Raw genomic sequence first — 12892 nt, 5'->3', positions numbered from 1 at the left:
AGACGCACAGGCTCAGTAGTTGTGGCTCACGGGCCTAGTTGCTCCGAGGCATGTGGGATCTTCCCAGACCAGGGCTTGAACACGTGTCCCCTGCATTAGCAGGCAGATTCTCAACCACTGCGCCACCAGGGAAGCCCTAAAAAAATGTTTTTCAATTACAAAAGTAATACATCCTTGCAGTAGAAATATTTTAAAACAGTAAAGTAAAAAGTGAAAATCCCCTATCTGTTCCTGTTTCCAGTTTGAGTCCTCTCCCAAGAGGGGACCACTATTAACAGCGTGTTGTACATCTTCCCAGAACTTTCCATTTGCAGGCATAATGATGCTAAGAAAAGTGCTAGTGTTTATTGGATGCTTACTAAGTGTCAGGTGCTATGCTAAGCACTTTTCCTGTGTGTTCTCAATTAATTCACAAAACAAGCCTATGAGGTCAGTGTTTTTTTATTCCCCATTTCACAAAAGAGGAAACCAGGTGATGTTACTAAGTGGTAAAGCCAGAATTTGAACCGAGGCAGGCTGACTTCAGAGCTCATGCTGTTAAAACCTCTATTGTTCTGCCACTTGCTTTGGGGATTTGGAATGTCATAGACATGTCTTCATAGTTGCCCACATAATTCTATTTCCTCCTTTTTAAAAGTTGCTCGGGCTTCCCTGGTGGCGCAGTGGTTGAGAGTCCGCCTGCCGATGCAGGGGACATGGGTTCATGCCCCGGTCCGGGAAGATCCCACATGCCACAGAGCGGCTGGGCCCGTGAGCCATGGCCGCTGAGCCTGCGCGTCCGGAGCCTGTGCTCCGCAACGGGAGAGGCCACAACAGTGAGAGGCCTGCGTAATGCAAAATAAATAAATAAATAAATAAAAGTTGCTCATTATTCTATAAAATGAATGTATTTCATTCATTTAGCCATTCTCCTACTGACAAACTTTTTAGGATTCTGCACTTTTCCATTTCCTTATTTCATCAAATCTAAGATTCCATTGATTGTAAGATGCACCCTGTTTCAGAGATTAAAATGTGAAATAAAATGTGCATCCTACAATTAATGTATTATGGCATTAGAAACAATGCTGCAAATGAACATATTGCATATAATTTTCACATGTGTATTTCTGTAGACGTTTTCTAGAAGTAAATTTGTCCACCAAAATGAAGGTGCGTTTTTTAAATTTTATAGATACTGCCAAATTCCCTGTATCTTAGTCATCTGTCTCCCATTTACTTCACACAATGTCTGGCATTATGTAGGTACTAAATAAATGTTTGTTCAGTGGACAAAATGCATGACCAGGCCCAGCAAATGCAAAGCATTTTGGCGTACTCGCATGCAGACACACACACCACTACCACACACACCACCACCACCAACAACAAAAATTCTAACAGGGACCAACAAGGAGAGTAGAATATTTTAGCACCACATGTGTACACACTTCTTGCTGAAGCACTGGCCACAGGAAATGACAAACGCTAATAAATGCATTTTATGCAGAATTATGTGTTCGAAGTGATTTTAAAATAGCTTGCAAAATTACCTGTCAAAAGGCTGTGCACTCAATTTTTTGAAAATACACGAATAATTCCAGCGTTTTACAACCCCCAAGCTACTAGACGTGAGAAGTTTCCAGAGAGTTTAATGGTCTGTCATTTTCTCAAACACCTGCAAGATTATCTGCATAAGAATCACCTGGAGTGCTTATTAAAATGCAGACCCCACGCCAGAGCTTCAGAATCATAATTTCTGGGGATTAGGGGCAGGTGAATCTGCATTTTAAACAGGCACTCCACGTGATTCTAAGGCACTCAAAGGCGTGAGAGCTAGCGCATTAAAGGGCTTTAAGGAGTCTTAATTAGATTTGCCCTTTAGAACGACCCCTTTGGCTGTAAAGTGTAGAATCAACTGGAAGTGGGCAAAAGTAACCGAGATAACTAACACCATAGCTCATCCCAGCGCGGGGAGGGCGGCCTAGATGGCCTGCGCGCTTCTGCGCTCCCTGCTGGCCATCAGCAGCCACGTCCTGGACCGGCCGGGGCGGCCAACTGCGACTGCGCCCTCCGGAGCCCGCCGGGACCGTCTGGGTGCTTGCCAACGCGCGGACCTGGACCGGAAGCGGAAGTGAGGTCGAGTTCGCTTCGCGCGCTTCTCCCACCGCAGCCACTCCCAGCCCTGTGGGTTGGGTCGCTTTGCGCAAGTGCCGGAAGCGGAAGTTGTTAAGATGTGGGGGAGTTCTTGGGAGAGAGTCGAGTTTTCCTAGCGCTCGGTGGTTTCGCTCTGCGGCAGCCTGAGCATCAGGTAAAGCGCCTTTGTGAGACCTCGGCAGCCCTGCTACCCGGCCCAAGCCTGATCCCGACCCCGTATCCTAGCCTGAGGGGTGTGGTACCCGGTGCTCCGACTCCTTCCTAGGGTCCTGGTGGAGGTACCGGGAGTCACTTGTCCCTCCCTTGGAGTGAGGCCCCGTGTCCGGCTACCTCCGCCATGGGCAACACGAGCAGCGAGCGCGCTGCGCTGGACCGGCAGGGCGGCCACAAGACGCCCCGAGGGGACAGCTCGGGGGGCTCCAAGGATGGGGACCGGCCCAAGATCCTGATGGACAGCCCCGAGGACGCTGACCTCTTCCACCCCGAGGAAATCAAGGTAATGGGGGTGTGGGAATCTGATTCCCCTTGACTAATGTTGAAATCTCCTAGATTCCTCCCCTTGTATCCTCTCTAATCATCAGAAGTGGGAGAGCCCTCTTAGCAGCTCAGGAACCTGTGTCTAATTACCGATATGAGAAAGTCACCCTGAGGGAGGAGGAATTCACTTCGTTTAACATCATTAAGGAAAAGGCAGCTCTGAGACAGGTTCAGATTCTTAATTAATTAAGATCGTGGCACTAGCAGTAATTGAGTCCCAGTCTCTGCTTTTCTCTTAGGTATAATTAATTTCACAGCTCTGAGAAATCTTCCACCACCTTTACGCAGACTAGCGCTTTTTGTAATAGTTGTGCAGTTAACTTTCAGTTTTGGAGATAAGCCAGAACATGTGCAGGGTGAACGTAGAGTCGAACAGTTGACCGCAGCTGCCAGAGGTCTTTAGTTCTGCTGAAAACTTGTGGTTCACCCTTTAGAGCAGGCATAGAAAAGTAATTTGACTTCCGGAGGTCAGTGAGTAAGTGAAACATCAGTCTAAAGGAGGCAGCCAGCTGCTCAGTTTCTCTCTCCTATTGTTTCTATATGACAATATTTTAAACAGGCCAAAGCAAACATTTTTGCAGGCCAGATTTGGGCGTCCTGCTGCAGTCTGCTTTAACTCATTAAAAACTCCAAAGACGGTTCTCCACTCCTGCTTCAGCCACTTTCCTGCTAACCACCTGATGTGGTCAGTTTCTAGGGGCAGAGCCCGGTCCAAGAATACTTAGTGATTCTGGCAGCTGATACGTATGTGGTATATCCTAAAGAAATGAACAACTAAATACTTCAAGGGCACTGCAACAAGTAGGTTTAGGAAAGATGACAAACATCTCTTCCCCCCTCCACACACACATTCTGTTAGTATCTAGTTGCCTATTAATCATCATTGTCCATTAGGCTAATTGCCTGGCAACTCATCCGGCTGTACTCATTTTTCCTCAGATGCTGGCCTGGGTAATCGCATTATTATCTTATATCCTCACCTGGATCTTGGCTTTGAGGCTAACCTATAAAGAGTCTGCTTTTACTTGGCCCTCCAGCCTGTGATTTCAACTTGCTTTCTGAATTTGTTGCATCCCTGAAGCTGTGTGCAAAGTGAACTTCGGAATCCTGTTTTTCCAATGATTTGAGATCTCTTTCCCTAGAAATAATTTTGGCCCAAGGGTAGCCGTTTAAGACACCGTAAGAATCAAACTACTTTCTTTAAGAAATATTTGTTCTTTTGCTGCTTTGAAACTCTTACAAGAAATGTTTAGCATACAGATGATCTGTAGAGAATGATTTAAATAATTTCCACTATCATTTCCACAGAAGTTACTGAAATGATGTAGCAGACACACTGGACTGAATGCTCGGATACAAAAAAAAAAGTCGTGAATTCTTTTAACTATACTTGTTCACCATTTTGGCTGTGGCTAGTTATCACACCCTCAGTGGAAAGTGATTGCAGTCTGTTATTCTTTAATCTGTAAATTTTGTTAAAGGTCACAGAATGCAGGTATCTTTTAAATGAGCTCAGGTCAGTATTTGAAATGAAGGTGCTAGAAACCTGCTCCAGACCTTTTAAGAGTCTATCACAGCCTAGAACTCCTGCTCTTTGGCTTCTGACTAGGAAAAATTTAAGAGATCCAAAACCACACCCAGAGTCGGATGTGTTTTTTTCTCTCGTCCCGGAATACCTCCTTTATACAGCGCTGCCCATATAAGAAGTTACTGTTTACCGTAATGAGGGTCAGTCTTTGTCTTATCTTTTTCTCCCTGGTGCCTGGACAGCACTCAGTGATTAGCTTTTGCCTTCCTCAGCACCTGGGCTTGCCAGTTTTCAAGTTGACAGCTCTGGACTTGTCCCTAATAAATTTTCATGTACTTCAAATCTTGCTTAATTAAGGGAGGAAAATGACATTTACTAAGCTAATCTCAAATTCATCACTGCCTTCTTGCAAGTGAGCTTTATAACTTCTAGAATTTTGACGACGACCTCCTAAATAACAGCAGTAAAGTAGCTAATAATTATGAAGCACCTACTCTGGGTCTGACACTCTGCAGAGCATTTTACATGGGCTGTCTTGTCTCACTCAGCCTTCACAGTAACCTTAAGAAATAGCTGCTTTTATTATCTCCATTTTGCAAGTGAGTTAACGAGCCGGAGTATGAACCTGGGTAGTGACAGCTGCCTCTTTAGAATGAATTGTCAGTGTGAGGGTAATTGTCTCTTGCAGGGAGCTCACTAATGGCTTCCTGTTCCTCAGTCAAGCGCTCTGCTTCCAGGCTCCGGAGAAGGAGGAGTTCCTGGCCTGGCAGCACGATCTGGAAGTGAACGACAAAGCTCCTGCCCAGGCTCGGCCAACTGTGTTTCGATGGACGGGGGGCGGAAAGGAAGTTTACCTATCTGGGTCCTTCAACAATTGGAATAAACTTCCCCTCACAAGAAGGTAATCGCCTGGGTGTGTTCATCTATTTGTCTTAACCCAGGGCTGCTCTGGTTTCTGAAGGACTCCTGTGGGTGAATAGAAGAGGCTGTTTTTATAAAGTCGATGCTGAATGGAAAAATAGTTGTTTAAATATTAAATATTTAAAATTAAATAGCTTAATAATTCACAGGGTTCAAATCACACACACCAAGGAGTCGTGCTAGGTTTAGAGCACACTTACAAGAAAACGTTGCTCAGTTATGAGCATTTCCGTTTCACAGACACCTTTCACTTCAGATATTCTAGCTTTGTGTCTGTTCAGGCAGGACTTTTTTCAGAAAGAGAAGTCTATTCCTAGCGCAGTGGACAGAGCGGGAGTTGAGTCCTTGTTGGCTGAGCTGAGCCTCAGTGTTCCTCTCTGTGAGAAGGGAACGTTGGACCAGATGATCTCCGAGCTTCCTTCTGACTTGGACTCTGTTATCACTTTTGTTTGAAAGGTACACATTATGTAGGCGCCCTTAGCACAACTATAGCCAAACACTTGCTCAGACACCCTAGCGCGGACGGCTGTCTCAAATTGTCAGTGGAAAAGCATCTTCACTAGTAAGTCCTCTTGATGAAACCAAGGAAGAAATCGTGCCCTGCTGGGCCAGGCCTGGTCCTTGATAAGGAGCCGCCTGCTTTTCCAGGGGTCTGGTTGGTGTAGGAGGGAGCCACTCAGCCCAGTTACATGCTAGTCAGGAGAACAAAACAATCAAATGAGAGAGGTTTCGTGAAACATTTTTTTTTAGTAGTTATGCGAGTTGCTTTAGGGAACTGTTTGTACATCCTGTGAAATTGATCCCCTGCCCTGAGCTAGGCAAGCTGGCAAAGGGTAAAGCTTGGCGGGCAGCTTGCTGTTTATCTTGTGCTGCCATCCTCCTTGGCATCCAGGCTGCCAGGTGTTACTTTGCACACAAATTGAGGACGAATGACTGTTCGTTGACCTTTTGATGGTAGGAATGTGGACTCCTGGTGTCTGAGCAAAGCGAGTTTCCCAGGAAACCTCTTACGGTGCTGCTTCCTGGTAGCTTTTCTAGATTGAGATCATTATACTGAATTGTGTAAATTGGTTAAAAATGTTTATTTCTCGTGCAGCTGAACCCTTGATTTTACGTGGAAGTTTTGTTTTGTTCCGTGGCTGGTTTTGCAAGTCAGCTAAGAGGGCAGCCCACCCCGCTGACATCGTCTGCTTCCTTTTTTCTCGCAGCCACAATAACTTTGTAGCCATCCTGGACCTGCCCGAAGGAGAGCATCAGTACAAGTTCTTGGTGGATGGTCAGTGGACACATGACCCTTCTGAGGTACTCTTCCTCACGCCCTTGGTCCTCTGGCCGCCCCCACAATCCAGACAGATCGCCTTCCCGCAGAGACAGTTGCCAGGTCCCTTCGTCCTGCTGGTCGAAGTCCCTGCGTGTGGCCAAGCTAGATAGCAGTGCTCCTTGTCAGCCTGTTGGCATCCTTGACCGAGATGAGCAGGTGGGCCAGCCCGGAGATGAGACCTTCCAGCCAGGGCTGCTAGATCCTCTAAAGAACACCTCTAGAGACCTTCCACGTTGTGATTTCTGCCTGTCTGTCTCTTCCCAGCCGATAGTGACCAGCCAGCTTGGCACAGTAAACAACATCATTCAAGTGAAGAAAACTGACTTTGAAGTATTTGATGCTTTAATGGTGGATTCCCAAAAGTGCTCCGACGTGTCTGGTACGAGCAGTTATTTTATACCACGTGTGCGCCGGTGGGGGCTGTATAGTTTAGAAATACCTTGTTTCAAAGAGCCACAAAACTAATTCCTAACTCTGTGTCAGGTCAGGTTGCTGAAATCTAGCTCTGAGGGACCCGTAAGTCATTTTTTCGGTCATCTCCAGGATTCCGTAGGTCTGCTTGGCCACAGAGAGCAGACACTGGAAACGGAACCAGAGCTTGATCTCGTGCCAGGGCAGGCCCAAGAGGCCCTGGAGAGTTGCATCGGGTCGCTGAGGGGCCAGCACTGGGGAAGCCAGCCTGCTCGGGGCACCTGGAGAGTTTCAGCCCGACAGGTGATACACTGACCCCTCAGTGACCTTGGCATCATTTGCGTGGTCCATGAGCACCTTGTCAGAATCCCTTCGGGGCGGGGGAAGGCTCACCACAGAACAGGCTACACGGCACAACCTGCTCGGTATGGTCCTAGTAAAACTCTCCCATCTTCCAAGGGTCATCCGATCATCGAACTTTCAGTAAATTGCTTTGCATCCAAACCCACAGGAAGAAACTGCTTGGAAACAGTATGTGCTACACAGGGAGAAGGATGCGTTGGCATCGACAGTGTTCACACCAGCTGCACTGCCCCTTCTTGCAGGGCCTCAAACCGTCCCAGGACCCCTATGGGGAGCAGTGAAGGTTCCCCGGGACTGTGCCTGACCATCTAGGAAAACGGGTTCAGTTCACAGGATGATTCTTCATTGTCACCTGCCTGGGCCTGGAGGTCCTGCCCCCAGGATCTCTTAACTCTTTATCAGCTCAGAACTCACACTGGCAGGTGGGCCACGTGGCTGACAAGTCATGTTATTGAGCAGGAATTGGAAATCCAAAAATAGCATTCTCCGCTCTGGATAGCTGACTGGTCTTTTAGAGAAGTCATTTCTGTTTTATTCAGACAGGTGGGAATTGCGGGGTGGGGGAAATGCCCAGATATCCGTTACTTGCTGATAAGTGAAATTTTAGGCCACAATCCAAAGCTTTTAGTCAAGATTGTGCAGCAGAGGTTGCCTGGGGAAAGGAAGCTGATCCCTCGCTGCTGGGAAACCAACTGCAGGCTCTCCATGCTCTTCTCATACTTAGACACTCCCTTTCTCAAAATACATATTGACTCTTAATGGCTCAGTTTTCTGCACTGAATGCCGTTCTCAGTTTCCTGCTGTGATGGGGCTGGGTTGTGTGAAGGGAGTCTGTCCCCTAGAGAATGACGTGGAAAGAATTGGCGGAGCCAGGCCATCTCAGCTTTACGGGGACAGCACGAGTCTCGGTGGCCAGACACATCCCAGGTGTCCTTTGGATCACAGCTCAGTCCCCGCTGGCTGGCCAAATGTCGCTAAGTGAGCGGCTTCGAAGCTGACGGAACACTGCACTTCTAGAAGCTTCTTAATATATCTGTATAATGGGGATACTCCAGCATGAGTTTAAGAGGAACCGGAGAGCGATGGAGGCAGAGAACCTTTAGAGGTCAGGTCTTCAGCTTTTCGTTGTTTTAGTTGTGAAATGCGCCGGCGCCTCTGTGTGAACAGGCTGCTTTATCTTCGGTTTTATGCTGGCTGCCGGCGCGCCCCACCTGGGCCCGGCCGCATAAGCCTCACCTGGGCGCGGCCGCGTAAGCCTCACCTGGGCCCGGCCGCATAAGCCTCACCTGGGCCCGGCCGCGTAAGCTTCACCTGGGCGCGGCCGCGTAAGCCTCACCTGGGCCCGGCCGCGTAAGCCTCACTAGGAGCCTTGAGCTTCTATGCCGTACTCGCCGGCCCGGCCTGCAGCGAGGAGGACGCGTCGGCCTGCGGTGGCTGTTGGGTCGGGTCGCTGTGAGCAGCTTCCCGTGACTCTGTCCCAGACTCACTGCTTTGCCACGACTGCTGTCTGCCACCAGGGCATCTGAATTCACTACTCGAGTTTTATGCCTGTCACCCAACTTCCAGAAGTGTTTTGTCATTGCCTCTGCCCTTCCCCCTTGGGGCCAGGATGTCCTTCAAGAGAATATAAATCTGTACTGAGGGGACAGGAGACGTGGAAAACTAAATGTCACCCCAAATTGAGACTGTTCCCAGGACTCCTAATTTTCCAAGTAAATGTCCTGTCACCGTCTCCCCAACAGAGCTGTCCAGTTCCCCACCAGGACCCTACCACCAGGAGCCCTACGTCTGGAAACCAGAGGAGCGGTTTAAAGCGCCACCCATCCTCCCCCCACATCTTCTCCAGGTCATCCTGAACAAGGACACGGGGATCTCCGTGAGTAACCAGACACCTGCCCAGACCGTCCTCCTCCGTCCTGTTCAGCCACTCCCCTCTGTGCACGTCTGGCAGGGCAGCTCGTGAAAAGTGTCACCCATCGGTGTTAACTGCCGGGGTCCCCCTCTGACGTGGGAACGGGCTACTCAGAAGATGTTCCCAGAGTGGGCCTCCCCATCCCACAAAGCCTTTCTGAGCCCTTCCTCTGGTGTTCCACTCCCACCTCAAATTTCATGACAAAATACACAACCACCTCTTCTCAGTAAGCTGCGTGGTGGAACTCCTCCTCTGGCCCGCAGATTTTAGAATCTTTGGCCGCGCTCGGAATGTGGGATCTTAGTTCCCCAACCAGGGATCGAACCCACACCCACTGCAGTGGAAGCGTGAAGTCTTAACCACTGAACTGCCAGGGAAGTTCCAGAATCTAGTTTTGGTCACCAAATTGCTTTCAGAAACCTCAGGGATCAAAATTTGGGGTATGTGGGTAACACACATTGCCTCTGGGACATTGATATTACTTATAAAAAGAAGTGGACTTCCTACTGAATCCCGAGGAGCACCCCATTATTCCCTGCGTTTGATTTTCCATCCCGTTTTGACCTGAACTGCCCAGTTCCCCTGGCTCTGGACTGTGCAGTGTAGCCATAATTCTTGGGAGTCCAGGTGTTCTTCAGCCTTGTCTAAGCCACCACCTAACAGGCAGATGCTCCAGGGTGATCAGGTAACTGCTGCTGCTCTAGACGCCACACAGAAGTGGGTGCACGTGTGCTGAGCAGGGGGCTGGAGGCGTACACGGGCAGGCATCCCCGCAGCAGTCACGGTGTGTCCCCCGGGGACTCGCTGTTCTTGGGGCCGCCCCGCCCCAAGCACACACCTGACAGCTGAGCCGGCTTTTACTGGATGCTTTTTCTGTTTTGAATTAGCATTTATAAAATTGGGGAGTGTACGTTGGGGGGAAAAAAAAGAAAAACAAACCTGGATTTCTGGCTTCTCTGAAAAAATAGGAAGGAGTGGCCACATTGCCTCGTACGTGAGCTCTTCTGGAGGAAGAGTGCCTCTCCCCTCCCCCAGTTATCCAGTGCCTTCTTCAGGCTCCCCGTCGGAGTCTCAGAGACATGAGTTTGCAGCACGCTGCTCAGGAGCGTTGAGTATTGATCGTTCCTTCCCGCGTTTTCTAAAAGCGCCTTCACTGCACGGCTTTCTTCCTGCCTCTCCTCCAGAGAGAGAACGGGGCCCGGCCCACAGTCTAGATGAAGCCTGGCCGGGGACGCACACCAGTGCGCCCAGCAGACGCCCCGAGAGCGCCCCTTAGCGGGAGCACCAGGCACAACCCCTCGCCCACCCAGTCATTGTGCACAAGCCCTTTCACTGCCTGACGAGGAAGAAAGGGGCCTGAGAGCCTGCCTCCTTCCCTCTGAAATCCAGTGCTGTGCAACACAGGGGAGGATCTCCTTGATTTCCGAATCCTAAGTGCACACGTCTGCTTTTGCTCCCCGCAGTGCGACCCAGCTTTGCTCCCTGAGCCCAACCATGTCATGCTGAACCACCTCTACGCACTTTCCATCAAGGTAAGGACGCGTTTGTCACTTACGCTGTGTTTCTCCAAGTGTGCTCTGAGGCCCCCTAGCGATGGCACTACCTGCACTATCGATACTTACCTAAAGGGCGGCTTCCGGGGCCTGACCCAGACCCATAGGCTCCTCTTCCGAAGGAAGGCCCAGGAACCTGCTTTTATTCAGACCTCCTGATGAGTCTCATGCTCCTTAAAATTTGAGCCTCCTGACTTAGTCCTGCCCTTGATGATTTCCGCCCTCTTCCTCAGGACGGAGTGATGGTGCTCAGCGCGACCCACCGGTACAAGAAAAAATACGTCACCACCTTGTTATACAAGCCCATATGAAGAGCTGGGAGCCGGCCAGGGGCCCCAGGGAGCAATGTGTGCCACCGGGCTCCGCGCGTGCATGCTTCTCGCTAGACAGGATGGACTGTAAATTTCCCATTTCACGCTCTTTAGAAGACATTTCATACCCGCCCTACTCGTACTTGAAGGTTTGTTCCAGACACAGCAGCTCCTGGAGCGCCTCAGTTTGTAACAGTCCTCTTAGCATCCGGTGGCTGTGAGCCCTGGGGCTCGGCAAGGCTGAGGGGGGAGGGGGAGCAGACAGTCTGCACCCCACACCGCAGTGCAGAGGACGGAGCAGGTCTAAATGTACGTCCTCTGAACTGGTCACGGAGACTTTTCTTAAGCCAAAAAGGAACCTGAGCCACTTTGCTGGTGGAAATCCGGGAAGCAGGTACCGAGGCCGCACAGAATTTCTCATCGTGTGTGTGTGTCTTGACTTGTCCCTGCTGAGGCCTGGCTGCGGACCTAACGGCGAGTACGGTATTGGTCCTGCCTGTCCTCTGAATTCAGAGCAATAGATCGTCTTCCATTCCCTGCTCCAGGGAGGCATAATTTCTATAGAAATTAGAACCTGTCTAATTTCCAGATGAAGTTTTACAATTGTTTCTTACACTTATGTGCACTAAGTATTTTTTTTTAACCAGAGGTGGCTGACTGTACAGCCTTAGGGCAATTTTTAAATCACCCCAACTAGACTGTAGATCATGTGAACTGCGCTCAGCAATAATCTGTTCTCAGAACAGACTTGGAAAACCACGGCCAGATTTCTCCGTTAAGCTGGATGATCCTGCGGACTGACCACCGCTAGCTGGAAGGTTGTCCAGCTTTTTATTCGAATCGTAATGAGGTGACAGTGTTAGCACGAAAATTTTGGAGAGGCACCCTACCCTAGCCTGTGCCACCTTGCTTGGGACCTCTGGTCCCTCCTTAGCAAAGAAGGCTGTACCAATTGCTGTTGCTTATTCTGGAAGGAGATTAGAACTTGCAGCAGCCTTCTGAATTTGTGTGAGGAAGACATCCTTTGGACCAAAGCGAACATCTCCACACGGTTTGGAGATGCTGGAGACATGCCCGTTAGTGAGGTTCCTGTCCCCAGGTCGGTGGACGCTGTCGTCCTGTGCTGTGTTCCTGCTGGGAGACGGAGGAACCATATCCCTGATGTCTCATATTTATTTGGTGAACCTGAGTCTGGGATACCCTTTTTTGTTACTCTTTCCAAAACACTGAATGACTGTCACCTTGATGTACAGGTTTCAATAAAGCTTTGTAAAGATAACAGACATGCACTTGGAGGAAGGTTTGATTTCGTGCAGTCATTTGGAGAAGAGACTGGAGCTCTCCCCAAGGTTTATTCAGTGCAGTGCTTTTCAGTCTTTTTCCCGCCTTGGCACACATTGAAAATGGTACCATCCTTGTGGCCCACTGGGGTGAGTGGACAGGGCTGCTCGGCTCCCTCCCGGGCTGAGGGCCTTTCCCTGACCCGCCTTCCTGCACACAGAAGGCCGTTAAGAGGCTGTAAAATTGAACCCCATGGAACCGCTCGACCACAGGGGAAGCTGAGGAAAAGCAGCAGTGAAGGCCCCTGGCTTGCGCAAGTTGGCAGCATCCCCGGTCCGAGGTCTTGCTGCTGCTTGCTCATTGACAAGCACCACAGGGGAGCCTGGGATCATGACGCCCTCTTGGAAGACACCAGGATGTTCCGGAGTCGGCTGTTCTCACCAGCTAAAAGGGCCTCTGTCCGTTCTACCAGAAAGATGGAAGGTTGCAGTGTCCCTGTAGTAATAAGCCTTTTCTTCCCAGGCATCAGGAAACATGTAAATAACTTTAAGAGAAAAGGGAACCCCTCAGGTCATCTGGTTCACGTGAGGTGGAGAGTAGCTTAGAAAGCATTCCTAG

The 12892-nt window shown here is 49.6% G+C and overlaps 1 protein-coding gene across 1 annotated transcript; it reads left to right on the top strand.

Moving 5' to 3' along the window:
- Positions 1-2377: 2377 nt before the first annotated feature.
- Positions 2378-10993, top strand: PRKAB1 (protein kinase AMP-activated non-catalytic subunit beta 1; the record flags this gene model as incomplete). Its single annotated transcript, XM_079717341.1, has 7 exons — positions 2378-2632; positions 4939-5102; positions 6331-6424; positions 6708-6822; positions 8960-9093; positions 10593-10661; positions 10916-10993. Exons 1-7 carry the CDS (start codon positions 2474-2476, stop codon positions 10991-10993), a joined length of 813 nt encoding a protein of 270 aa, XP_079573467.1. The 5' UTR covers positions 2378-2473.
- Between the last annotated feature and the right edge of the window lie 1899 nt (positions 10994-12892).

The sequence above is a fragment of the Hyperoodon ampullatus genome (assembly GCF_949752795.1).
Source record: "Hyperoodon ampullatus genome assembly, chromosome: 13".
In the NCBI taxonomy this organism is placed as follows: Eukaryota; Metazoa; Chordata; class Mammalia; order Artiodactyla; family Ziphiidae; genus Hyperoodon; species Hyperoodon ampullatus.
Note: the sequence above shows the minus strand (reverse complement) of the source record. Positions and strands in the feature narration are given on the sequence as shown.